The 24,326-nt window shown below is 46.4% G+C and overlaps 1 protein-coding gene across 2 annotated transcripts in view; it reads right to left on the bottom strand.

The window, feature by feature from the left end:
• The window catches only part of PRPSAP2 (phosphoribosyl pyrophosphate synthetase associated protein 2), a 50,765-nt gene extending 32,514 nt beyond the window's left edge, over window positions 1-18,251 (bottom strand). Inside the window, exons 1-7 of one of the 2 annotated variants that reach the window (XM_080826854.1) lie at window positions 18,110-18,251; window positions 13,089-13,185; window positions 12,687-12,837; window positions 11,599-11,651; window positions 9,214-9,280; window positions 5,190-5,362; window positions 2,856-2,971 (exon numbers count right to left, since the gene is read on the bottom strand). In XM_080826854.1, coding sequence (XP_080682980.1) covers window positions 2,856-2,971; window positions 5,190-5,362; window positions 9,214-9,280; window positions 11,599-11,651; window positions 12,687-12,805 — 528 coding nt within the window. In that variant the 5' untranslated portion in view covers window positions 12,806-12,837; window positions 13,089-13,185; window positions 18,110-18,251. The remainder of the gene's footprint in view (window positions 1-2,855; window positions 2,972-5,189; window positions 5,363-9,213; window positions 9,281-11,598; window positions 11,652-12,686; window positions 12,838-13,088; window positions 13,186-18,109) is intronic. The other variant, XM_080826853.1, reaches the window with a different exon arrangement.
• Between the last annotated feature and the right edge of the window lie 6,075 nt (window positions 18,252-24,326).

Here is a 24,326-nt window from a genome sequence, read left to right as displayed (position 1 = left end):
GTGCATCAAAGGACAGTATCTGTCAAGAAAATGAAAAGACCAACTACGCAACGGTGGGAAATATTTGCAAATCATGTATCTGGTAAGACTAGTGTCCAGTATATATAAAGCACTCCTACAACTCAATAAAAAAGACAAACAGCCCATGAAAAAATGGGCAAAGGATGTGAACACCTACCCGAAGGGGATATACAGGGGCACCTAGGTGCCTTGGTCCACAGAGTATGCGGCTCTTGATCTCAGGGTTGTGAGTTCAAGCCCCACGTTGGGTGCAGAGACTACTTAAGTAAATAAAAATTTTTAAAAAACACACAAAGAAGACATACAAATGGCCGATAAACACATGAAAAGATGCTCAACATCATTAGTCATTAGGGGAATACAAAGCAAAACCACAAGGGGATACCACTTTAAAACTACCAGAATGGCTATAAAAAAAAATAAATGTCAGTAAGGATGTGAAGAAATTGAAAATCTTATACACTCCTGGTTGGGACATAAATGTTACAGCCACCCTGAAAAATAGTTTGGCAGTTTCTTAAAATATTAAATGCAGAACTACCATGATATCAAGTAATTCGCATCATAGTATATGTCTAAGAAATGAAAGGTATGTCCACAGTAAGAGCATATGTCCACTTAGAAACCTGTACATGAGGAGCTCCAATGGCGCAATCGGTTAGCACGCGGTACTTATACAGAAACCTGTACATGAATGTGCAAAGTGCACTGTTCACAACACGACCCAAATGTTCATCAACACATGAGTGGATAAGCAGTGGTACATACATATACTGGAATATTGTTCAGCCGTCAAAAGGAATGAGGTCTTGACCCCTACTACCATGTTGATAAGCCTCAAAGGCATTAAGCTAAGTGAACGAAACCGAACACAAAAGGCTGAATATTGCATGATCCCCTGTATGGTAAATGTCCAGCGCAGGCAAATCCAGAGCCAGAAAGCACATGAGTGGCTGCCAGGGAATTGAGGAGGCCAGAATGGGGAGTGATTACTTAACAAGTACAGGGTGTTCTCCTGGAGTGACAACAAAGCGTTGGAACTAGACATGGGACAGCTGTACAACACTGCACGTACTAAATACCACTGGACTGTTTGTCTTAAACTGGTTAATCGTATGTTACATGGGTTTCACCCCCACGGGGCAAAAAAATTGACTATGTCTGCTCATCGAGACTCCCTAAGGCAAACTACAGGCTGCAAATGGAGAGATCTATATGAGACCAATACTTACAAATGGCTAGAATCCAGATTAAAAACCAGGATGCCTGCAGCTCAGAAAAGAAGCACACACACCCAAACCCAGCAAGGAACAAACAGAAGTGCGTTCGGGGCCTTTTCCCAGAACAGGAAATATACGGAGATGCTCAACTTCTTAAGTCATCTGAGATCCATCCAACACAGTGACACCAAGACACCACGCCAGAGCCAATCAGCCGGCAAAAATCGTCCATTCTGGTCATGAAAGTGTTGACACAGGATGGACCCACAGACCATCTTGTTTCACGGCTGCCAGGAAGGTAAGCCAGCATAACTGCTTTGGGGAAAATCCATCACTGGTACGCCATGCCTCCCAGCTACGCTCCACTGGGGCCATGACGGTGACGCACGTCTGCTGACATCCCATGGGAGACACGGACAAGAGCACCTGCAGGAGCACGATCACACCGGCAAAAACCTCACAAATGAATGGGATAAAGCTGCATGGTGAGTATCTCTCAGCAGTCTGAACTGGGACACACGACATGGAGGAAGCTTACTAATGGCACCTCAGGTGACAAACTCCCCCCAAATTACACATTTTGATTAGTTTTTTAGAAAAGTTTTTTTTAAGATTTTCTTTTTATTTATTTATTTGACAGAGAGAGATCACAAGTAGGCAGAGAGGCAGGCAGAGTGAAAGGGGGAGGCAGGCTCCCCGCCGAGCAGAGAGCCCAACGCGGGGCTCGATCCCAGGACCCTGAGATCATGACCTGAGCCGAAGGCAGAGGCTTAACCCACTGAGCCACGCAGGCGCCCCCATTTTTTATAAAGTTAAAAAACATGTATTGTGTGTGTTTTTGTCTTTGAATGGTAGCTCTAGGTAGATATACATATGAGATAAGACCATATACAAAGGAAATTAAGAGGAGGACGAAACGAGATTCAGGACAGTGGCTCCCTTGGGTGGGAGGTGGCAGGGGGGATACGACGGAAAAGGACCACACGAGTGGACATCGGTTATGACACATCTAGTGTTCTTGCTAGGCGGGGGGATCACAGATGCTGACCACTATAGACAGACAGAGAGAGAGAGGCAGAGCAATGGATAAGCAAACAAGGGCCAGATCCACGCATGGACCAAGGATAAGAGTTACGTGTCATGATCACAACTAGTCCAATTCTAGGTACCTGAGGTCCCAAGGAAAACACAGCAATTTTAAGAGCTTAGCAAAAGAAATAAATTACAGATTGAGAATATTAAAATACACTGAATTACACTTAGTGAAGTAAATAGCATCTTATTATTATTTTTTTAAGATTTTGTTTCTTTGAGAGAGAGAGAACAGAGGGAGAGGGAGAGAGAGAGAGAGAGAGAGAGAGAAGCAGACTCCCCACTGAGCAGGGAGCCCAACACGGGGCTGGATCCCCAGGACCCTGAGATCATGACCTGAGCTGAAGGCAGACAACCAACTGAGCCACCCAGGCTGTCTGCCTGTGGCTATTTCCCCCAGGAAATAGTACTTTAAGTAGAATACACCAAGTTTTACCCCTTTGCAGACAGCCCAAGGAAATGGAACTGTTATCTTTGCGATCTTAAACAGGATGTAAAATGCAGAAGTCTGAGCTAGCTCACCTCTTCTTGAATATATTGCAGTAAGAAGGGAGAAGCTCTTAAATTATCAACAGGAATATTGAAGAAGCCCTGAATTTCCTTCTGGTGTAAATCCATAGTAATGAGATGAGTGAGACCTTTGGAAACAAAGCAGACACAAACACATGAACAGCTCAATAACCAGTCGCAGTGTATAAAGTAAGCAAATAGAAAATACCATACAATATATAACAGCTATTTAAAAATTGCTCTCGCATCAGAAAGACTCAGCATCTTTATTTCTCTGATTTTTCAGTTCAAGGAGACTGTGAGAGAACAGAAAATATGTATAGTGGTCTCTGCCCCCTGGTTCCTGACACAGGGCTCCTGGAACCCATGTAAATTCCTAAGTGGTAAGAGTGCTCAAAAGCTTCCATTAGAATCTCTTGTTCTGATGAGGTGACTGCCTCTTGGATGGGGAGGCCAAGGAAGACCAAGCTGTGATTAGAAACTTGGAATTCTCAGCTCCCACCTCCCATTCTCCAGAGGTGGGGGCAGAGAGGCTATAAACAAAGTCAATAATTGAGGAAGCAGAGGCTTCGGGGAGCGGCCAGGTGGGAGAGGAGCAGGTGGTGATGCTGGGAGACTGGTGCGTGTTGAGAGGTCATGGGCTCCGCAGCCCTCCCCACATCCTGTTACCCTCTTATCTCTTCCATCTGGACGTCCGCCTGTACTCTTTATCACATGCTTTTACAATAAAGAGGCAAACAGTAAGTGAACGGTTCTCCGGAGTTCTGTGAGCTGCTCTGGCAAATGAATCAAATGCGAGGACTGGGTCCTGGGGACCTCTGATTTGCAGCACATTAGTCAGACACACAGGCAACAACTTGGCCATGGAGCTGGCATGGGGGGGGGGGGTGTCAGTCTTGTGTCACCGAGCCCCTAATCTGTGGGATCTGACACTATCTCCAGGACTGAGCCCTTAATTGGTGGAATCTGACACTCTCGCCAAAATTTAAACTATAAGAAACCTAGCTGGTATTCTCATGGAGAATTGCTAAGTGTAGGGCAAAACCTCTCCACACTTGGTGACCGGAAGTGTCAGAAGTAACGTCTTCTGTGTGTGAGTAGAAGAGACACATGGGAGGTGAGTGGGCTTTTTCCTATGCAGAAGGGAAAGACTGGTGGTTTTCTTACACCGAGATACATGATTTTCACATCAATTTATAGTCTTAAAATAGCAAAGATAATAGTAATGAAGAAATGTCTCTGATAATCTATTAGAGCAAATTACACCTCCTTGAGATTTCCTTAGTAGGCACAGCAAAGCCATATTAAGACAAATACTGATCTTAAGATATGAAAACAAACCGCACAGGCCCATCTCTGGAGAAAAGGAAGACCCTTCACCCCCACCGGCTCCTTAAAGGATATGATCACCAGATCATAAAGGATATGATCATCAGAAAAGTTAAGGAAAATCTAATTGGAAAAGTTTCAAAAAAGCAAAACTCGCCCAAAAGAGCAGGGAAGTCAACCTGGTGGCCCAGCCAGGATCAAGGCCTGAAGAGCAGAGCAGAATCTTTCTGGAAGGTTCGATGAGCTAGCCTGCTCCCTTCAGCCAGCTTTTAAAACTCTGAAGACTGACTTTTTCAACAGCTTATACTGTTGAGGTGGCTAGGGCTAGGGTTCCATCAAATTTGGGTGTATGGGTTTTCTTTCTTTCCTCTCTCTCTCTCTTTTTTTTTTTTTTTTTTTTTTTTTTTGCCTTCTTTGGAATGCTACAGTAGAAATTGTATTCTGCAGTGTTCAAATGCAATGCTATGGGGGCTGTCTTGTCCCTTCGTCTCTGTGCCAGTGCTCTGGGATATGTGGCCTCTAGACACACACACACACACACACACACACACACGGTAACAACTTTGAAGGTTATTTACAAACAAGAAGGAAAGACTTAGGATGTGACCTGAAAATGCATAACACATATACAGTTTGCAAAATAACTCAATCCGTCCTGGGAAGAGACTAAAAGTTGTTGCCATGTTACAGCATTTCCAAAAGTTAGAGTTTGGTTCCAAAAATGCCCTTTTCCCCTTCAAAAACGACTTCCATGCAATTTTAACTCGTCATTTCAATGTAATTTTTTAAACAAAGAACTTAGGGAAAAATAAGTCGTTCTCCTCAACTTTGTGTTTCAGGGAGTTGGGAACAGGAGAGAATTCTCTGCACTACTCTCTCGTTATAAATTAGCTGTCTTTAGAAACAGTCATTTTTCTGTTGAGCGTTCTAATTTAGTTAAGACAAGGGGTTACAATGTCTAAGGTAAAAATCAACCGCCCAGGCCCCCAGGAAATGTCAAGCATCTGCTGTCCTTACCAGCTTTGCACATCATCGAAGCCAGCAATTTAGAAACGATGGAGCCTCTTTTTCTCATCTTGCACTGTTTGCTGTAAGGGAAGTAGGGAATCACGCCGATAATGCTTTTGGCACAAGAGGTCTTACAGGCATACACCATGATCAGGAGCTCCATGATGGTGGTGTTCACGTCCCTGCATTCCAAGAGAGAAAACCCCAGCGAGGAACGTAAGACATAGGATTAGTATCTCCTTGTTCCCACAAAGTGGCAGCAACGGGCTACTTGCGCCTCTACCAGGACCCAAGGCTCGAGACACAGAAAACAGACCAACAGGTTCCCAGAATCCCTCACGCCGATGACCCTACTTCCTTCTTCCCTGAAAGAAGAACCCAGTCAGAAGGGAGAGGTCCCACCGGCTCCGGCACCATGTGCAGCCGCACCCTACAAGTCGGCCTGCCCTCCGCCATCACAGACAAACTTTCCACACCTAAGTTACTCTGCAGTTAGCCCTCCCGTGGTGATGCCCTAACCACCCCCTGCCCCCCCAGGCCCCCCCAGCCCACTGGAAGATGGGGCTCCAGCCATTCTCCCCACTTGCATCCTCCATCAACTCAGAACACTCCCCTGGCTTGTACCCATCAGCCTAGAAACACTGTTGTTCCCTTAGAAACCACTGGAGGCCACTTCTCCCACGGCCCTATTCTTTGCTCCCCTGTGTATACATCTCAGGACCGTTGTCTACACTCACTGTCTCACTCTCACCCAAACTCGGGCCAATCCAGGTCATCCATGACCTCCATGTGCCTAGATCCAAGGACAATTCTCCTCCTCCTCTCACCTGAGCTGTGGGCAGCGGCTCCCATGGCTGCTCACCCTGCTTGACCCACTGGGCTCCTAGAACTTCCTCACTGCTCTCTTGTTCTGCCCTACTTGGCTTCGTTCGCTGGTTCCCCCCCTCCCACCTTCCTGCCCAACAATCATTCATGTGCGCCCCCTTGGGCCTCCCCTCTTCCCTGGGCTTCTCGTCTAGTTTCACAGCTTTCCAGAAGCTGGAGACTCCCGGTCACAGCCCCAGGCCAGGCTTCTCTTCTCAACTCCATCCAGTCCAGCAAATCCAACCGCTATGTGACGACAGAGCCACTCCAGTGTCTTTAAAAACACCTCAACACTTAACACCCCCAAATAGATTGCTTTCTGCCCCCCAAAGCCTGCTTTATCACAAAACCTTTTCCATCGTGGTTGATGGTGACACTACTCCCCCAGCTTACTCAGGACAAAAACAAGGCGCCCCTCACTGTTCTCCCCTCCCGAAAGTTAGAGCATCTCACCGCTGCACAACTGCAGGGCTCTGCTGGGGCCGCGCCACACTCCCCGTCAAGCAAGTGACCAGGACAGCCTGCCACCAGTGGCCTCCCTGCTCCCCAGCAGTCCCTCTGCGGCCCATTCTCCACATGGCGTCCCAGTCATCTTCAAGGGCAAGTCACATCAGGCATTCTATGCTCCAGACCCAGAAATGCTTTCCCATGTAGCCCACGGCCCCACCGTGGCTCCCAAGGCCCCTTCCTGATCTGCCCGCCATCCCCCCTCTCCGCTCTCCCCTCATACACCCTCTGCCAACACCTCAGTCCGGCCACACTCGACGCCTTATCAGTCCTCCCGCCCGCCCGAGGTCCTGCACCCTAGGTGCTCTCCGGGACTGGAAAGCTCTCCTCCCCCTGCCCCCACCGGCCACCTGGCTTACGTCCCTACAGGCTTCCAGTTTGGGGCAAATGTCACCTGCTCACGGAGGTCTGCCCCGCCTGCCCTCTCTCCACTCCCCACCATCACTCCCAATCCCCTGCCGTGCCGCTGAGGTGTTTTGTTTTGTTTTGTTTTGTTTCATTTTTTAAGATTTTATTTATTCATTTGACAGACAGAGATCACAAGCAGGTGGAGAGGCAGGCAGAGAGAGAGGGGGAAACAGGCTCCCTGCTGAGCAGAGAGCCCGATGCGGGGCTTGATCCCAGGACCCTGGGATCATGACCTGAGCCGAAGGCAGAGGCTTCAACCCACTGAGCCACCCAGGCACCCCTTGTTTTGTTTTCTTTGAGGGTTGTTTTTTTTTTTCCCATGGCACCCATCATCTTCTCACCAACTAGACAATCTACTTATTAGGTTAGCTGCATGTCTCAGATAATAGACTCCATGAGGACAAGGGTCTTTATCTGTTTTAATCATTCGTGCGTCTTGCACACCTGGAACGGTGTCTGGCACACAGCAGACATTCAATCAATATTTGTTAATGAATGAATGAGCAAAGGGAGACACAGAACACGTGGGTGAGTGGATTCTCTGTTAATATCTGCCCCGATGTCCAGAGGCTTTCAGGATAGCACTGTGTGTGAGAGGGGAGAAGAGGACCCAAGGGTGGGTGCAGAGTTACAATGAGGGTCCCAAGCCATGCTTGCTGGGGCACCGTTTTTAGGGAAGCTGCTGAAAGGCTTGCCAGCACTAACCTCAAATCGTGACCTTGTCTGAATGACCAGAAAAGGGAAGCTAAGGGACAGCATTTTCTTCATTGAAAACTTTTCTAATACTTTCAGCATCCACCATTAGTCTGACCCAAAACGAGAGATAAGATGTTCTGACGACATCAAATCTCAGTGTTAAGTATTTCACAAAGACCCTGACGGCCAGCCTCTCTGCGCCCTGGCAAGACTGAGAATCCCCGAGCTCGCACAAGGTCATGGTTCGGAACAATGCAAAATGAGACATGCAGACGGTTTTAGCTACGGAAATAAGAGACCAACAAGAGGCAGGGGCAGAATATAAGTGTTGGAATAAACCAAAAAGAAAGAAAAGGAGAGGGATGGAAGGGCCTGGAAACAGGAAGGATTACACGAGCCACACTGCTGAAGCCCCGAATCCCAAGTTCAGTTTGGCCTTCAAGGCCCACGTGTTCCCTTGCGTAACACAAGCGACTTCTATACATTTATCCAAATGGACTCGCAAGTGTCTGTAAGGAGATAAAAGTACTGCAGACTCCCAGAAGCCAGAAGCGACGTAAGACATAAGTCCTAAGTCGTTCTGCGCTGTGCTTTCCCCACCCACTGCCAGAGGGTGAAGGGCAGGTGTGGGCACAGGGGAGCTCCCCATTGGCACCCCCACCCATCACATGGCAGGGGAAGGAGGACGGCAGTGCCTCCTAGCCCCGGCTTGCCAAGGCTGCTTAATGGCACAGAGGAAATGAAACAAGGGAACCTTGGCAAAGGCCAGCCACCCTGTCCCTTCTTCTGGTCACACACGCTCCCAGGAGGGCTTGAGATGCCACGACAGGTCCCCCTTAACTCCTCTTTCCCAGAAGAACCAGAGATTTCATCCCCATGAACCAAAGACCAGGACAGATGTTCAAAATGTAGGTGAATCAAAGCTAAAAATACAATGCCCCATACAAAGTGATTTCCAGACATTACTGAAAACCGCCCTGAGTGAAGAACTTTCATATACAGGGACATGCGGGGACATCTGTGGACAGGGCAGTCTTTGATCAAAAAATGCAGACAACCTCACTGCACTGACTCTTCCACACTCAGCTTATACAGTTGTGACAATTTCCAGAACACACGTTTGTCAAACATCACACCAGCCAGGAATACATATTTCTTCAATGCATTCTTTTATCTTCTCCACTCATTTAATCTACACAACAAAATAAGAACTGGTGATCATTTTTTTAAATTGCCTGCAGTCGAAGCTTTAAGAACCCCAAGTAAGTAAACACCTCTCCTTCCGCCTTTCTGGGGGAACTATAAGAGCTTCCCTGCGAGTTTTACCAAATTCTGGCTATGGAGAGGCAATGTAATGGGTTCTATTTTCATTAAGAACCTCTACTCCAAGACTTGGTAACTTCCACCCTTCAAGAACACAAAAGAACATGTGGAAGTCAACAGTTATGTCAGAAAAATTAGCAGAATAAAGTATACCACTTTTCAAATGATGCTAAACACTCATACCCACAAAGAAAAACCCAGAGAGCGACATCACGTGTGTTGGATAAGGACTCACTTTGAGACAGTCTGGATGATGAAAACATCCTTGCCCCTCACGGATTCTTGAATCTGTACTCTTGTTTCTGGCAGGAAAAGGAAAAAAAGGGGGGAGGGGTGGAAAAGACACATAGTTTACCTTTTTTAAAATACACCAAAAATTATGTTTCATCCCCAATATTATAAAATATAGAAACTGTTTGGAACTGTTAAAGAAACTCATAAGGTCTTAGGTGCTGTAAAGGATGATGAAAACACTGGCATTAATCACACTTTTTACTTTTTTTAGAGAGGGGGAGAGAGGGAGGAGAGGGACAGAGGGGCAGGGAGAGAGAGGACAAGCAGCCTCCACTCCCAGCACAGAGCCCGACATGAGGCTTGATCTCACCACCCTGAGATCATGACCTGAGCTGAAATCAATAGTCAGATGCTTAACCAACTAAGCCACCCAAGCGCCCCCAACCCCACTTTTTAAACAAGTCAGGTTACATTACATGCTTCAAAAAGAATTCCATTTCTGACTTGGAACAAGTAAATCTATCCTTCTTACTTCTCTCTTAGAGGCCACGCTGAGCACAGTATCTCTAAGGGAAATTACTCATTCATAAAACCATCACAATCAAGAACTTTCTAGGGACATGGGGGTGGCTCAGTGGTTAAGCATCTGCCTTTGGCTCGGGTCATGATCCCAGGGTCTTGGGATCAAGCCCCATGTCAGACTCCCTGCTCAGGGAACCTGCTTCTCCCTCTCCCTCTGCTTGTATGTTCGTGTTCTCTCTCTCTCACAAATAAAAAAATAAAATATTTACCGAAAAACTTTACTAGGTAATACATGTTATAATAATGTTCCGAGACTAAAGATAAATTAACGTCCAACATCCCTACTCTCAAAAAATGTGTAATCAGCCACAATTAGACAAATGCAGAATGGGATATTCTTCAAAGTCAATGTCATGCGAAGAAAAGAACTGTTGTAGATTAGGGGAAACTACAGGGATAAAAAAGTATTGCTTGAGCCAAGAATCCTGGTTTGGGAAAAAAAAAAAGGCTCTCCAGGACAACTAGGGAAATTTGAATATAGACTAGATATTAGATAATTAGAGAATAATCATTAATTCCTTTAAGTGTGACAACAGTAGTGTATTCATGCAGGAGAAAGTGCTTATTCTGCAGAAGCATGGTCAAGTGTTTAGGGCTTAAGTGACATGATGCTTGCAACTTACTTTCAAAAGGTTCCACCCATACATATCCATCTTGCAAAATGTTACCTGTTGAACCCAAGTAGCAAACATACATACCTATACTCACTGCATTACTCTCTCAACTTTTTTATACGTCTGAACATTTTCATTAAAAATGTGGGGAAAAGGGGCATCTGGGTGGTTCAGTGGGTTAAGCCTCTGCCTTTGGCTCAGGTCATGATCTCAGGGTCCTGTGATCGAGCCCCACGTCGGGCTCTCTGCTCAGCAGGGAGCCTGCTTCTCCCTCTCTCTCTGCCTGCCTCTCTGCCTGCCTGTGACCTCTGTCTGTCAAATAAATAAGTAAAATTGTTAAAAAAATAAAAAATAAAAATGTGGGAAAAAACAGAATACGTGTTTATAAAGGACTATGGTACCAAGGAAAGAAAATGTGCCTTAGATTGAGGGAGATCTGGGTCTGAATCCTGACTCTGCTAGTCTGGGGACCTCTGCTAGTCTGGGGACCCCTGAACGCAGTTCTTTAATATTCGGTAGCAGCGAGGAATCCACAAATGGCAGTTCCTGCCCTTTCCCAATGGACATCAAGTATTTTCTCTGTCCTCATTCATGAACCTAGAGGGTGGACCAACCTCCTCCTGGGCCTTCTGCCACCAGCTCTCCCTTCCCCTCCCTTCCAGACTACACAAAGGACATCATGCAGTCCCCCTTAGTGGCAGATTAAATCATTTTCAGTTTACAAAGCTCCAAGCCCCGCCCCCACGGGATCTGCTTGAAATTCTCTCTCCCTCTCCCTCTTCCCTTCCCACTTGTGCGCTCTCTCTTCTCTCTCCTAAATAAATAAATCTTTAAAAAAAAAAAAGGAATTACAACCAATTAATACTGTGGCCACATGGGGTCTTCTCAACCCGCCTAAGGGACATAAACTCAGACAACTGCTGAATTTCCGTTCGGTGGACCAGTTGCACGCATCTCTGTGGTTTTTACTGGATGAGGTCTGAGAGCTGGAGTTCAAGGCCCCACATGCTGTATATCCAGCTGGTATCAGTAGGAGCTAAAGCACCACTCTCGCCACCTTGCCCACCCGACTTCTTGCGGAACTAACTGGCCACTGGGTCCAATTGTTTCAAGAATGGAGGATGCAGGCCTGAGCCAGCATGTCACATGCCACGAAAGGATCAACGTAACGCACATCCCAGATAGCTCACCTCTGTTAGGCTCCTGGTAAACCTGCACTTTGCCCATCTCCACCCCCAGCCGCCTGAAGAAGAGAAAGCGGGGGAAAAGTTGAAAATATAACAGAGATAGAATCTATCCATCTAATATCTTTACAATTTGAGGATGCTTCATGAATTCATAAAAAGATAAAGCAAAATAAAATAGAGACACTCTTATTATAAAATTGAAAGTGGATATGCTCCTGTTCGGTCATTGTCACTATGTCACACCTAACCCCCTACGTCCCCCGACACTGACCCCAAGAAGGCCTCCAGAGTCCTGCTCAGGCTGCCTCACCGACCATTTCCTCGTGCCCTCTGCCCTCCAGCCGTGCTCCTGGGCCGTATCAACACCTCCTGCTGCACACCTCAGTGCCTTCGCACCTTCTGCCCCTCTGCCTAGAAGGTTTCCCAATTCACATATCATCCCCTTGGTTTAAAAGTTTCACCGGAGCCCCCAAGCTAACGCAGAACAACCTGCCCAAATCACTTCTTTCACACTGTTTTCTTCACACTACCGATCATCACCTGAAATTTTGTTTTGTTGACTTCCTTCTTGTCTGGCTCCCCAACTAAATATAAGAAGGAAGATCTTGACTGGTTTGTTCACCATTAATCCTCAATATCTAGATCAAGGCCCAGTACCCAGGAGGGTGTTCAATCTTCATTTATTGTTTTCTATTTTTTTTTAAATTTAAATTTTGTTAGCTAACATACAGTGCAATATCGGTTTCTGGCGAATCTTTATTTAATAAATAACTAAGACCATACTGAACTGTAATCTAGATAAACTATTTTCATCCAGAATATGCTCCACTGTTCCTTAGAGTCAAGTAATTCTATAGACGTGTGGCACCTAACACACTCCCAGGCGCTCACAGAGACCCAATAAATGTGTTTTTAACGAACATACAGGGAGTCACAACAGTTTACAAAAAGGTTAGCCCTTAATATATAGATAATCTGCAGATGAACTATACAATATCTGCTCTTAAGTTTAACAACCAGTGCTCTTCCAATCACCAGGGTCAAAACAGCACAGAACGACTGTGGATCTTAATGGTACGATTATAACTCACTCAGCGATCTTCTTTGAGAGCTCCATACACGAGGAATTCGAATTTGCTGAAAACAACACCAGACCTCCTTTGGTTATGTTCATCTTAGTTTCCAATTCAGGTGGCGCCACACAAAACATCAAAACCTTCTTGGTTTTCCAATTCTCAGAGCCTAGGAGGATTAAGAGGATATGAATAACGGCCAGAAAATATTAAAATGCACCTGAATGAACTTTTTTCTTTAAATAGCAAATGACTTAAGCTGAAGGAGATTAGTGTTCGCTGATGGAGTCTCTTACGTTACATCTATGCATGAACAAATAAGAAGTTTGTTTGGATTTTTAAGGCTCCGAATTTATGGAAATATGTTACTATATGATTTCACTAGTTTTCATGACCACTGGGAATAAGTGACAAACTTACAAGAAAGGCGGAGCTGAAGCGCTCAGAGTTTTACTGTTTTGCTGCTTAAAGTCAATTATGGACAACCTCCTGTTATTCTCTGACAACAATATTCCTCCTGGATTAACACACAGAAAAATGGCAGAGCCATTAGCAAGGACATGGACTGAGCGACCCTTAAATAATGAATAAATAACCCATCTATGCCCAGCTTCTCCTATAATAACTGTTTACTCCAAAGACCTCCCCTTGGGCTGCCAGGGGCCTCTCTGATGCCCTGAGCCATGTCTAAGGCGGACCCTGCCACCTGCGCTCTCCTGAGCCCCCAGCCTCAGAGTCATCAGAGCTGAGACAGTCATCCCACGGGCCATTCACGTGCCCTTCCGCCTTCCACTCTCTGGGCTGTGTCCTTATCACGCAAGGAAGGTGCCGGACTTAGGTGTCTCAGCAACATCTCATAAGCCACAGGGCATGGGGGCATCTTCCCAACAAGCCCACTATGCTTGCTTGGTCTGTAGCTTTCCGTGGGATGGCCCCGGGAAAGCCGAGGTAGACTGAGAAAGGGATGAGGCCGAGCGGCTCTTTTTTGCTGTTCTTCCGTTTTAACTACACGAGTAATACACAAACACGTCCTCCTTGGAAAAAATGAAACTAGGGCCAACGTTTAGGCTAAAGTCACCAGCATCCCCCATCCCAGGCCCCTTCCCACCCACCCTCCCGGAGTGGACAATTCTTACTACTTTGATACAGACACCATCAGACGTTCACGCATTCACACATGGCCTACCCCCCATTAAAAAATTGGAAAAAATACATTTCAAACGATATATTTTGACAACCCAGGGTTACAAAATATATGCCCATCGGGTCTTTTTTAACTGCTGCTAATATTCCATAGTACTGGAGATGCCGCCTTTAGTGGGTCACCGTCCTAAACAGGCCTCCTAGTGCACATGGGTGTCTCTCTGTGGTAACTTCAAGAAGAGTACCACTGGGGCCTGGGGCTGGTGCAATTTACAGGTATGGACACACCAGCAGCCCAGGAAAGCACATTTCCCCACAAAGTGCTTCTTACAGGGCATGCTGCAGTGGGAAGCCAGGAGCAGGGCAGTGAAATTTACCTACATCCTGTGAATTACAAACAGAAACACAGGCACAGATGGCCAAAGCCCTAAGGAGACCAAGGAGAGCTGGTGGTGCCTTCCATGGAAGGTGTGGCTCAGAAGCAGGGATCAGCCAACTATAGCCCACGGGCCAAACTAAGTCCCTCCAAGTGCTATTTCTGTACATAAAACTGTATTGGAACATGGCCATGCTCACTGCCTACCAACTGTCAATGGATTCAATGACGGAGTTGAGCGCCGGCCACCAAGCTGAAAACGCTGCTTATCTGGTCCTTTACAGAAAGTCAGCTGACCCCTGCTTTATGGCGTAGTGTAGGACAGAGTGGCTGGTCTACAGGAAAGAAAGAACATCCTCAATATTCCAAGTTGGAAGAGATCTTAAGTATCTTCCAACACTATCTCTCAACCACTGTATGTCTGTGTTTAGGAACACAGGGTACAGGTCTGGCAGAGATAACTTGTTTTCCTGCAGTTATAAATACAGGCTTTGGAGTCAAGCTCATGTTTGCATCTTGGCTCTTATCTGGCTCTTATCTGGCCTTGCATAAATTAATCTCTCTGCCTCAGTTCCCTCCTCCCCACGATACACAAATACGGCCCTTACAGGGTCACTGTAAAATTAACTCGGTAGGGCACTTAACAAACTGTCCCACATTGAGGATCTGCTTGGTAAGTGGAAGCTATGTAGGAATCAACTGTTAATATTTTGGTTTTCTCCTGAAAAGAGTACAGTAATACACATGCGGTGGCCATCTTTTTTCATCCCCCAAATGTTAAATAAGAAGCTTCTTATAGTACCACAGTGTTCCTGAGAGGGCTTGGAACACTCAGAACGAAAGCATCTGAGGGCAGAAAGAGCTCTTACAGGTTAATCGGCCATCCACAGGACTCCCACCAAGAAACCACTCCAGCCACTGGAAGAGCTCCAGAGACTATGTCCACATCCCCAGGGCCCATCCATTCCAAACTCTTCCTTAGAACATGCTAACTTCCTCTCCCTGAGGTCGCCACCCACTGGTCCTTGTTCTTTCCTTGGTAATTTACAAGAAACATCAAATTCCTTTGCCGCAGGGCCAGTGCTCGACCTGTCTCTAGAAGGCTCTCTTAGCTCTGTGTATTCGCTTCTCCACGTTACTTCCTGGAGCCTGTCCTTACTGGTCACAGTTTAAATGCCCTTCACCACTGACCGTGGCCTCTGAAGTCTCCGTCTTCAGATACCGGGTTTCTAGAACCGAAACCCAACCTGAGACCGCCATCAGAAATGGCACTGGTAGGGGAGTCCATTTGGATATGGTTATTGACACAGTCATGTTCTGTGACCATTCATTCCACAGGATGTTCAAACCTAAGGGCTGTTGTTAGTTTTGGTTCTGCTTTTCCCTACTGGAAATGCAAGCTGTGCTCTTTACCAAGCTTCCAGAAAAGTGAGTGTTAAAATACTATCCTCAGAAATATCATCACCAGGATGGGGCTAGCAGGCGGCTCATCAGCACAAAGCTTTATAAACTGTAGTTGCTTCTACATTTATCCTAAATTTACCCTAGGATGTGTGAGAATTATTTATAACACGTATGAAAACACACCCTTTAAAGAGAATTTCAACACCTTTCAAAAAGCAAATCCTACTCGGCTTTGAATGAGACTTGACAACCTGTTAGGTCTCATGAATGAATTCACAGGGAAAGACCACTTGCTTTGCATGTTGCCAGCCGTCATTTCAAAACCAGTTCTCCGGATCTCGGATAAGGAAGGCTCACATTAGAGTGTGACGCTTTCCCTCCCAAAGTGCCCACTGTACAAACACCTCCTATCTAAAGATGCTGGAGGAGGAGTGTGGTCTTGGGTCTGTCTTCCACAGTCACTTCCTACCAGTCCTTGGGGAGGTCCCTTGGCCTCGCCGGGCCTATGCCTCTCCCTTTCTGACAAGAGACAGATGCTCGGTAAAATCAGCTTAAAAATAAGGTCCAGACAGCAGAGATTTTTTTTCTCCGAGATTTTTTTCTCACCATTATGTTCTCTCCTGTATGCCAGAGCCTAGGACCCGGCACATCAAAGAGGCTCCATGATACTTGTCAAACAACAAACATTTGTTGAGTAAAGCCTGACCTGGTCAAGTTGCAAGGATTAACAAATGGAACTAGTAGGCATCGTAAAGTGCAAAGAATGATTATTTTTATTAGTGATGTCCCTCACTCAAAAAAAAAAAAAATTTCTGGGGCGCCTGGGTGGCTCAGTGGGTTAAAGCCTCTGCTTTCGGCTCAGGTCACGATCCCAGGGTCCTGGGATCAAGCCCTGCATTGGGTTCTCCGCCAACCGGGGAGCCTGCTCCCCCCTCTCTCTCTGCCTGCCTCTCTGCCTACTTGTGATCTCTATCAAATGAATAAATAAACTCTTAAAAAAATTTCTTTTTCTATCAGTGCTGAAGAGAATTAGTAGGGTAAAACCTAAGCTGAATCAATCCTCTATGCCTCTGTGCTCCCAGGCACTTGGCCCGTCTCTCCATTAGCACGTTTTCTTACGACCAACATCACTTTCTGAGTGCTCTGAATTCCCAGGACAACTCAATAGAGCAGGCACCAGACAAGGACCCATTTTACACATGGGGAAATGAGGCTTTGAGATGAAGAAATGTGCTCAGGTCTACATGGCCTCTAAGCCCCAGACATGAGCTCAGTTTCAGTCTGACTTGGAGCACACACAGTTGTGTGCACAGCTCATTTCTCAACAGCACAGAAAATGACTGGACTCCCCCAGCCGAAGTCGGCGTTACAGTGATCGGGATCGGACAAACATCCAGATTTTGAAAAATGTCTACAGTAAACATGTCTTGTTTGGGAAACAAGTTACATCGAGTGTTAAAGAAAGACCACAACACAGAACTTTGATTCAGTATTTCCCCTTTTGGGAATTTATACCAAGAGGAAGAAAGGGCCATATATGCTCCATGATGGTCACTGCAAGACTTTTTTTTTTTTTTTAAGACTTTTTGAAGAGCAAAAATGGACATGTAGAAACGATCTGTAATGGGCTAATTAAGTAAAATTCTGAATATATACTCAACATAATAAAAACGGTTAAGTCTCCAGGACTGTGCAGAAGTCCTTATGGTAAGTGAGTAGGAGAATTTCATCTCCTCTGATCAAAACTGGGTGATAATGGTATAGACCGGGTCAGGATATGAATACGGATAGGAAGAAGGGTATGATTTAGTGGAGTTCAATAATGTGGCTGAATTATTTTTATTTGTGCATTTAAATCTCTCAAACATTAAAAATCACACTTCCTCATGCCCCAAATCCCCATTCCTCATTTCCTTATTCTTTGTAAAAGCTAAGCAACCCAAACTGCGCCAGTATCAAGATAAAGGGTGAAAAAAATCCTCATCATCAATGTAATATACAGGGGGAAAACATTTTATAGTAAAATAATATCTAAAAATTACATCAAGATCCTCCCTCCTGGGTGAGTTCTGGCGGGGGGCGGGGGGAGAAAAACCGGCTATAGGGAACAGAAATGTCTGCGACAAGCAAGGCCAATTAATTTAAAATCAGGGGCCGTCTCAGATTAGATTAGGGGCCGGAGATGGTTGGGCTGGAGGCTTGTTTCCCAGCCGCCCGGCCGCAGGTCCCATAATTAGGGCTCGACTCCCAACGGCGCCTGGAGCGGGGTAACCCCGAGGGCCGCGCGCCGGGCCCGAGGCCCGCGGACCCCGGACGCGAGAGGAGGGAGGGAGGAAAGGGGCGGCGGCGGGCGCGAGGCCGGGGTCGCCCCGCTGTACCCCCCCAGCCGCCGCCCCAGGACCGCGCGACCCGTCCGCCAGCCGGCGCCGCGGGGCTCCCCGCCCCTTGCACCTGCGCCCCGCACTGCCGGAGCCCGCCGGTCCGCGCCGCCACTCGTCGCTGGCTCCCGCCCGCCTACCTGGCCCCGACCCCAGCCCCGGCCCCGCCGCAGCCTCGGCTGCCGAAGGAAGAAAGCGCCGGCCGGCTCTCCAGGCGGCTTCTCTAGGACCAAAATGGCGACTCCATGCGCAAGAACGGCGTTCGCGGCTACTGCGAGGCCTGTGGGCGGGGCAGAGGGCGGGGCCGGGAGCCGGGATTGCTGCGGCACCTGGCTTGGGGCCGTGGGCGTGGCCCAGCCGAGGGGAGGAGCGCGTCCAAAGAGCCAAGCTGGAGGGGTGGGGCCAGGCCGGCACGAGGGGCGGGGAGATGGGCGGGACTGAGCCTTATTGGGCCCCTAGGACGCGCTAGCCCAGGTGGCTGTGAATGCTAGGGTGTGGAATTACAGATGTTGGGGTTCCAGTCTTTCCTGCCCTGTAACCTTGGGCAAAGTCACTTTGCCCCTCTGAGCCTCGACTTCCTCATCTGAGAAATGGAAATGATAGTAGCATCCATCTCATGGATTGTGAGATTGTGATTTAATCCTCACTGTGAGGATTAAATGAGATAGCGCCTGCAGAGCTTTTTAGCTCAGCTCCTAGCAAACAGTAAATGCTCCGTTGTTACTGTAATTATTTCCTTTCTTCTTTTATTATAAAGGAATTGGTGTTTTTGGTATCCATTGACCGAATTCCTTATAATTTAAGTATGTTTACCCTTTATTTTATATATATAACCTAATAATAGCGACCACGTATGTAGCATTTACCATGTGTCAGACCAAGTCCTCTCAAGCGCTTCCCATATATTGATGGAAATTTATTTAATTTAAATTAAATTTTAATTTTAATTTTAATTTTAAATTTTAAATTTAAATTTAAATTTAAATTAAATTTATTTAATCCTCACAAGAGAATGAAGTGGGCATTTTAATAGCTGTGGGAACTGAAACACCGACACTCGACAAATGACTAAGTGGGCAAGAATTGCAATCCAGGAGGCCTGGCACCAGATTGCACTAAACTAGCCGGTATACCGCACTGCCTCTCCAACACCGCTTTGGATTTTTTACAAGCATGACGCATGAAATCATTCATCGAAGGTTGGGCAGCTAGATGGAAGCGGCCAACCTCTTATTTTACAATTGGGTAATGCGAGCATCTCAATTTCTGAGTTATAAATTGGGTGATACTTCATGAAATGGAGTCCTTTAAGACGTCTCCTTTGCCTGACAACTGTACGGAGATAAATACTTCCGCAAAGAGAGAGGCCCATGAGCCCACTGATACATTCGCGGGACAATTCTGAATCCTTTCCAAACGGATGTTTGCTGGGTTTTCTTCACTTCTTCTGCACTGTGATCTAACCCTCGTCCAACCCCACCTGCCTGCCTCGGGCAGCGCCCCCCCCCGCCCCCCCCCCACCATGGGCCTTCCCACCACCTGTTGCTCTATGAACGGATCTGACCAATCAGGACAGCTCATCTCTGCTCGCTGATTCCTGATTCGTTCAAAGGATAGGCCGCCGAGCCTCCTGGGGACTGCGGCTGGAGGCTTCCTCTCTTGCTACCTGTCAGGATACCTGGAGGGGAACCACCAGAAGAAATGCTGATAGAGGAAGAAAGGGGGAGGGATATAGTCAGGCCCCGTTGAGTTTAGGCTGAATCTGAAGTCAGTCAATCCCTGGGCTTTTCAATTATGAGAGCCAATAAATTTCTCCCCTCCACCCTCTTAAGTCATTGTGGATTGGGTTTCTATCATTCGCAGGAGCCTCCGGGTTCTCCCCCAGCTTACCTATTATTCTTTCTCACCAGGCTGCTCCTCTATGTCTGAACTACAGGGCCTTTGCACGTGCTGTTATGCCCTTCTTCCTGCAGTCCTCTCCCCCATGACTCCTACGGAAACTGCATCTCAGCTCAATTGTCATCTTCAAGCCTTCCCCAACCCCCTCAACCTACTTCGTGTACTTTTTCGTCATTAAGGTTATCATGATTGCTAATTACTGCTAGTTATGTATTTACTTGGATGATTATTTCATAAATATCTTCACCCCAGTTCCCATAGACTGTAAGTCCTTTTTGGTCAGGTCCTTTGTCTCTTTTGATGATCCCTATTTCCATGTACCCAAAACAGTGTGTGACATAAGTATAGTACTCAAGAAATGTCTGTAAAATGAGTGACCTCAGATTTACCCCCTTGGTGGGAAGGAGGTGGACAATAACACAGAATTATATAATATTTGCACCACACAGAGAGAATGTTCTGGAAATTTTACAGATCCCGAGTATGGCTCTCCTGAGCCATTATGGCTTGCTCAGGATTGCTTCGAAGATTCCAATGAAATGGTTAGTTTCTCAGCAGTTTCTCCTCATTGCAGGCACTTAGCTTCTGGTCCCCTTTGCTCTGTTATATCAAATATCACTTGTCCATCTGCCTTCCATTCTCCAAAGACTCTTTGGAAATCCCTGGGACCGGTGCCTCATCTCCCATTCTCATTATCCTTGGGGTTTAGGCCATGGGGGGAAGCTATGGTGGACATTCAGCCCCAATGACCCAGCAGTAACCACAGTCGCAGTCATCCCCTGACAGCAAATGTATGAGAGACCCTCAGTGAGAATCACCCAGCTGAGCCAAGTCAACCACAGAACACTGAGAGATAATAATACATTTTTGGATTAAGTCACTAAGATTGGAGATGTCTTATTACACAGCGATGGGTAATGAGCCAGAAAGGAGCAGAACCAGGATTTAAAGACTGTGGTCAGGGGCGCCTGGGTAGCTCAGTGGGTTAAAGCCTCTGCCTTCGGCTTGGGTCATGATCTCAGGGTCCTGGGATCGAGCCAGGCATCAGGCTCTCTGCTCAGCAGGGAGCCTGCTTCCCCACTCACTCTCTGCCTGCCTCTCTGCCTGCTTGTGGTCTCTCTCTTTCAAATAAATAAATAAAATCTATAAAAAAAATAAAAAATAAAGACTGTGGTCAGCTCCAGTCAAATGCAGTTTTGGGCTAGTCTATTGCTAAGCTTGAGAATCCCTTGCATGCTTGGAGGTTTACAAGTCTTTATATATGATGGATGTGATCAGCCTGCCTGCATTTTTTCTTTGACCACATTCAAGGGCCAAACTTCTGCACATAAGATACGAATCAAGACACCCAAGCCTAAGACATTCCCCTCCAACCTTTTTTTTTTAAAGGAAGAGAATCTTTGCTATAGTTTTATAGAAGTTTGTCAGCAGTGCAGTAGAGCAGAAAACACAGACTTCTCCCTCGAATAAATGTTGAAATGAAAAACTCAGGGACTTGACTGTCAGTCACTAGGACCAGGGTCTGCATCCTGTCTTCCTGTTGCAGAAATGACCTTGGACAGAGTGGTGAGGGCACCTCCATGAGCTTCAGTTTCCTCATCTGGAAAATAAGTGCTAAGATTAGCAGCTGTATGGGGATTCAGGGTAGGGAATGACCTTTCTGTGGAGTCCAGGAGTAAGAGGCCAGTAGGGGAAGCTGGTTTGCCTCTGCCTCTCCACCCTCGCATCTCTGGCCATCAAGATTCAACAGCTTTGGGGCACCTGGGTGGCTCAGTGGGTTAAGCCTCTGCCTTCGGTTCAGGTCATGATCCCAGAGTCCTGGGATCGAATCCCGCATCGGGCTCTCTGTTCGGCGGGAAGCCTGCTTCCTCCTCTCTCTCTCTCTCTCTCTCTCTCCCTGCCTACTTGTGATCTCTCTCTGTCAAATAAATAAATAAAATCTTTAAAAAAAAAGAGAGAGAGATTCAACAGCTTTGTTTCTTCTCCAAGCAGAGGAGGATGGCAGCTGGTCTGGCTGTAGGAGGCAACAGAGACCAGCAACCTTGTCAGTCGTCAAGGGGACCTTGGAAGCTTCCATCCTTGAGCCCTTTCCCTCATCCTCCAGATTTTCTTTTTTTTTCTATTCTCCCCCCCACCAGAATATAAAAAGTTTCATAATCTTTGATGATTATTAATATTTACATGTAAAAAAATCAAACACACAAAGAGAAGAAAGTAAAAAAGATATTTGCCATTATCTCACCATGGAGAGATAATCATTCCTGATATATTTTTTAAAAGATTTATTTATTTATTGGGGGGGGAGGAGCAGAGGGAGAGAATCTTCAGGCAGACTCCCCGCTGACCATGGAGCCCAACACAAGGCTTGATCCCACCATCCATGGGATCATGACCTGAGCTGAAATCAAGAATCTGATGCTTATCTGACCATGCCACTCAGGTGCCCTGTACCTGGTATATTTTTTAAAGATTTTATTTACTTATTTGGCAGAGAAAGAGAGACTACAAGCAGGGGAGCAGCAGAAGGAGAGGAAGAAGCAGATTCCCTGCTGCTCAGGGAGCCAGATGTGGGGCTTGATCCCAAAACCAAAGGTAGACACTTAACTGGCTAAGCCACCCAGACACCCCTCCTGATATTTTTTAATCTCCCTTTTCCACTGAACAATTGATTGCAGACAGTTCACGTGAATGAACTTAAGTCAAGGTCATCGTCATGTGTACCTGGACCAAATATCACAAACTTGGGAATGAGACGACCTCTGTCTAAATTCCTTCTCCCCTACTCACTGGCTGTGTGACCTTGACTTTTCTGCACCTGCTTCCTCAGCTATAGGAGGGGAATGACCACAGCGTCTACCCCAAGGGTTGTCTTGATGACCAAGTGACTTATTACCTGGAATACCATTGCCAACCACTCCCTATTAGCTGCACTTACTATGAACTATGGTAATATGGATGGACCATGATGCTTTTAAGTCATCTTTAATTCTAAGCATTTTTTACTCATTTACACAACCTGTCTTTGCACTTTTGCCCAAGTATTTTTTCACATTAAATTTCTCAGGTAAGTTTGTTGATCAAAGGATATGCACAATTTTGTCAAAAAGAAATTTTGTGGGCACCTGGGTGGCTCAGTTGGTTAAGCAACTGCCTTCGGCTCAGGTCATGATCCCAGAGTTCCAGGATCGAGTCCCGCATACGGCTCCCAGCTCCATGGGGAATCCGCTTCTCCCTTTGACCTTCTCAGCTCTCATGCTCTCTCTCTCTCTCAAATAAATAAATAAAACCTTTAAAAAAAAAAAGAAATTTTGTATTAATTTATATTCTCGCCAAAAACATGAGAGTGTCCGTTTTTCTCTACTCATCCCCACCTACACCAACCACGATCCTTTTTTTGGTTTTAGTTTTTGTTTTTAATTGGCCCAGTGGAAGGTCAATGTTTCCTGGGCTTTTAAAATGACTTGTCCATATCAAGCTGCCTGCAGCTCCCTGGCCGCCTTGCCAGCTCACCTTCAGCTCCATTCACTCACTCAACAAATACTGATTGAGTACCCACCGCATGCCAGGGCCAGTTAGAGAGCCGGGCCACAGCAGAGAATGACAAAGTACCTGCCTTGTGAGATGACCGAGGGGTAGGTGAGCCCCACCATGCTAAGCGTTTGGCAAATGCCTGCTTTAACACCCAGGAAATGGTACTGTATAAGCGAGACCTTCATAAATAAATACAGAATATACATTTTGTAAATACACAAATGATATTTTATCACCATACATGGCATTCATTATCATTATACATAAAATGATAATATCAAATATTATCATTGTCATTTTGAGCCATAGGACCTTAGAAGTCACTTCTCTCCGTCCCTCAGTTTACTCATCTATAAATGGGCTCAGGGGGTTGAGGATGGAGTGGAACCATGTATTGACTGTGTCTGGCCATCATGGAAGTTGCAGTGAGGTTGAGGCAGCCTCCTCTTGCTGATAGCGCCCAGCCGAGATGCGGGACTCTGAGCCTTTGCTGACATTCTGCGGCTGTTCCCCTTACCCGTTGCTCGTGGGAATGTGACATGGTGCAGCCACTCTGAAAAACAGCTTGGCAGTTCTCAAAAAGTTAGACACGGGGCACCTGGGTGGCTCAGTCAGTTAAGCATCTGCCTTCGGCTCAGGTCATGATCCCAGGGTCCTGGGATTCAGCCCCACATCGGGCTTCCAGCTCGGCAGGGGTCTGCTCCTCCCTCTCCCTCTGCCCACCTCTCTGCCTACTTGTGCTCTCTATCTCTCTAGCAAATAAATAAATAAAATCTTAAAAAAAAAAAAGTTAGACACAGACTTCCCATATGACTCATCAGTTTTCCTCGTAGGTGTCTGCCCAAGAGAACTGAAAATAGTCTTTCAAACAAATACTTGTCTACAAATGTGAATGGTAGTGGTTCTTAAACATGAGTGCCTCTCTTT

The sequence above is a fragment of the Martes martes genome (assembly GCF_963455335.1).
Source record: "Martes martes genome assembly, chromosome: 16".
Classification (NCBI taxonomy): domain Eukaryota; kingdom Metazoa; phylum Chordata; class Mammalia; order Carnivora; family Mustelidae; genus Martes; species Martes martes.
The sequence above is the reverse complement of the archived record's forward strand: the minus strand, read 5'-3'. Positions and strand labels throughout refer to the sequence as shown.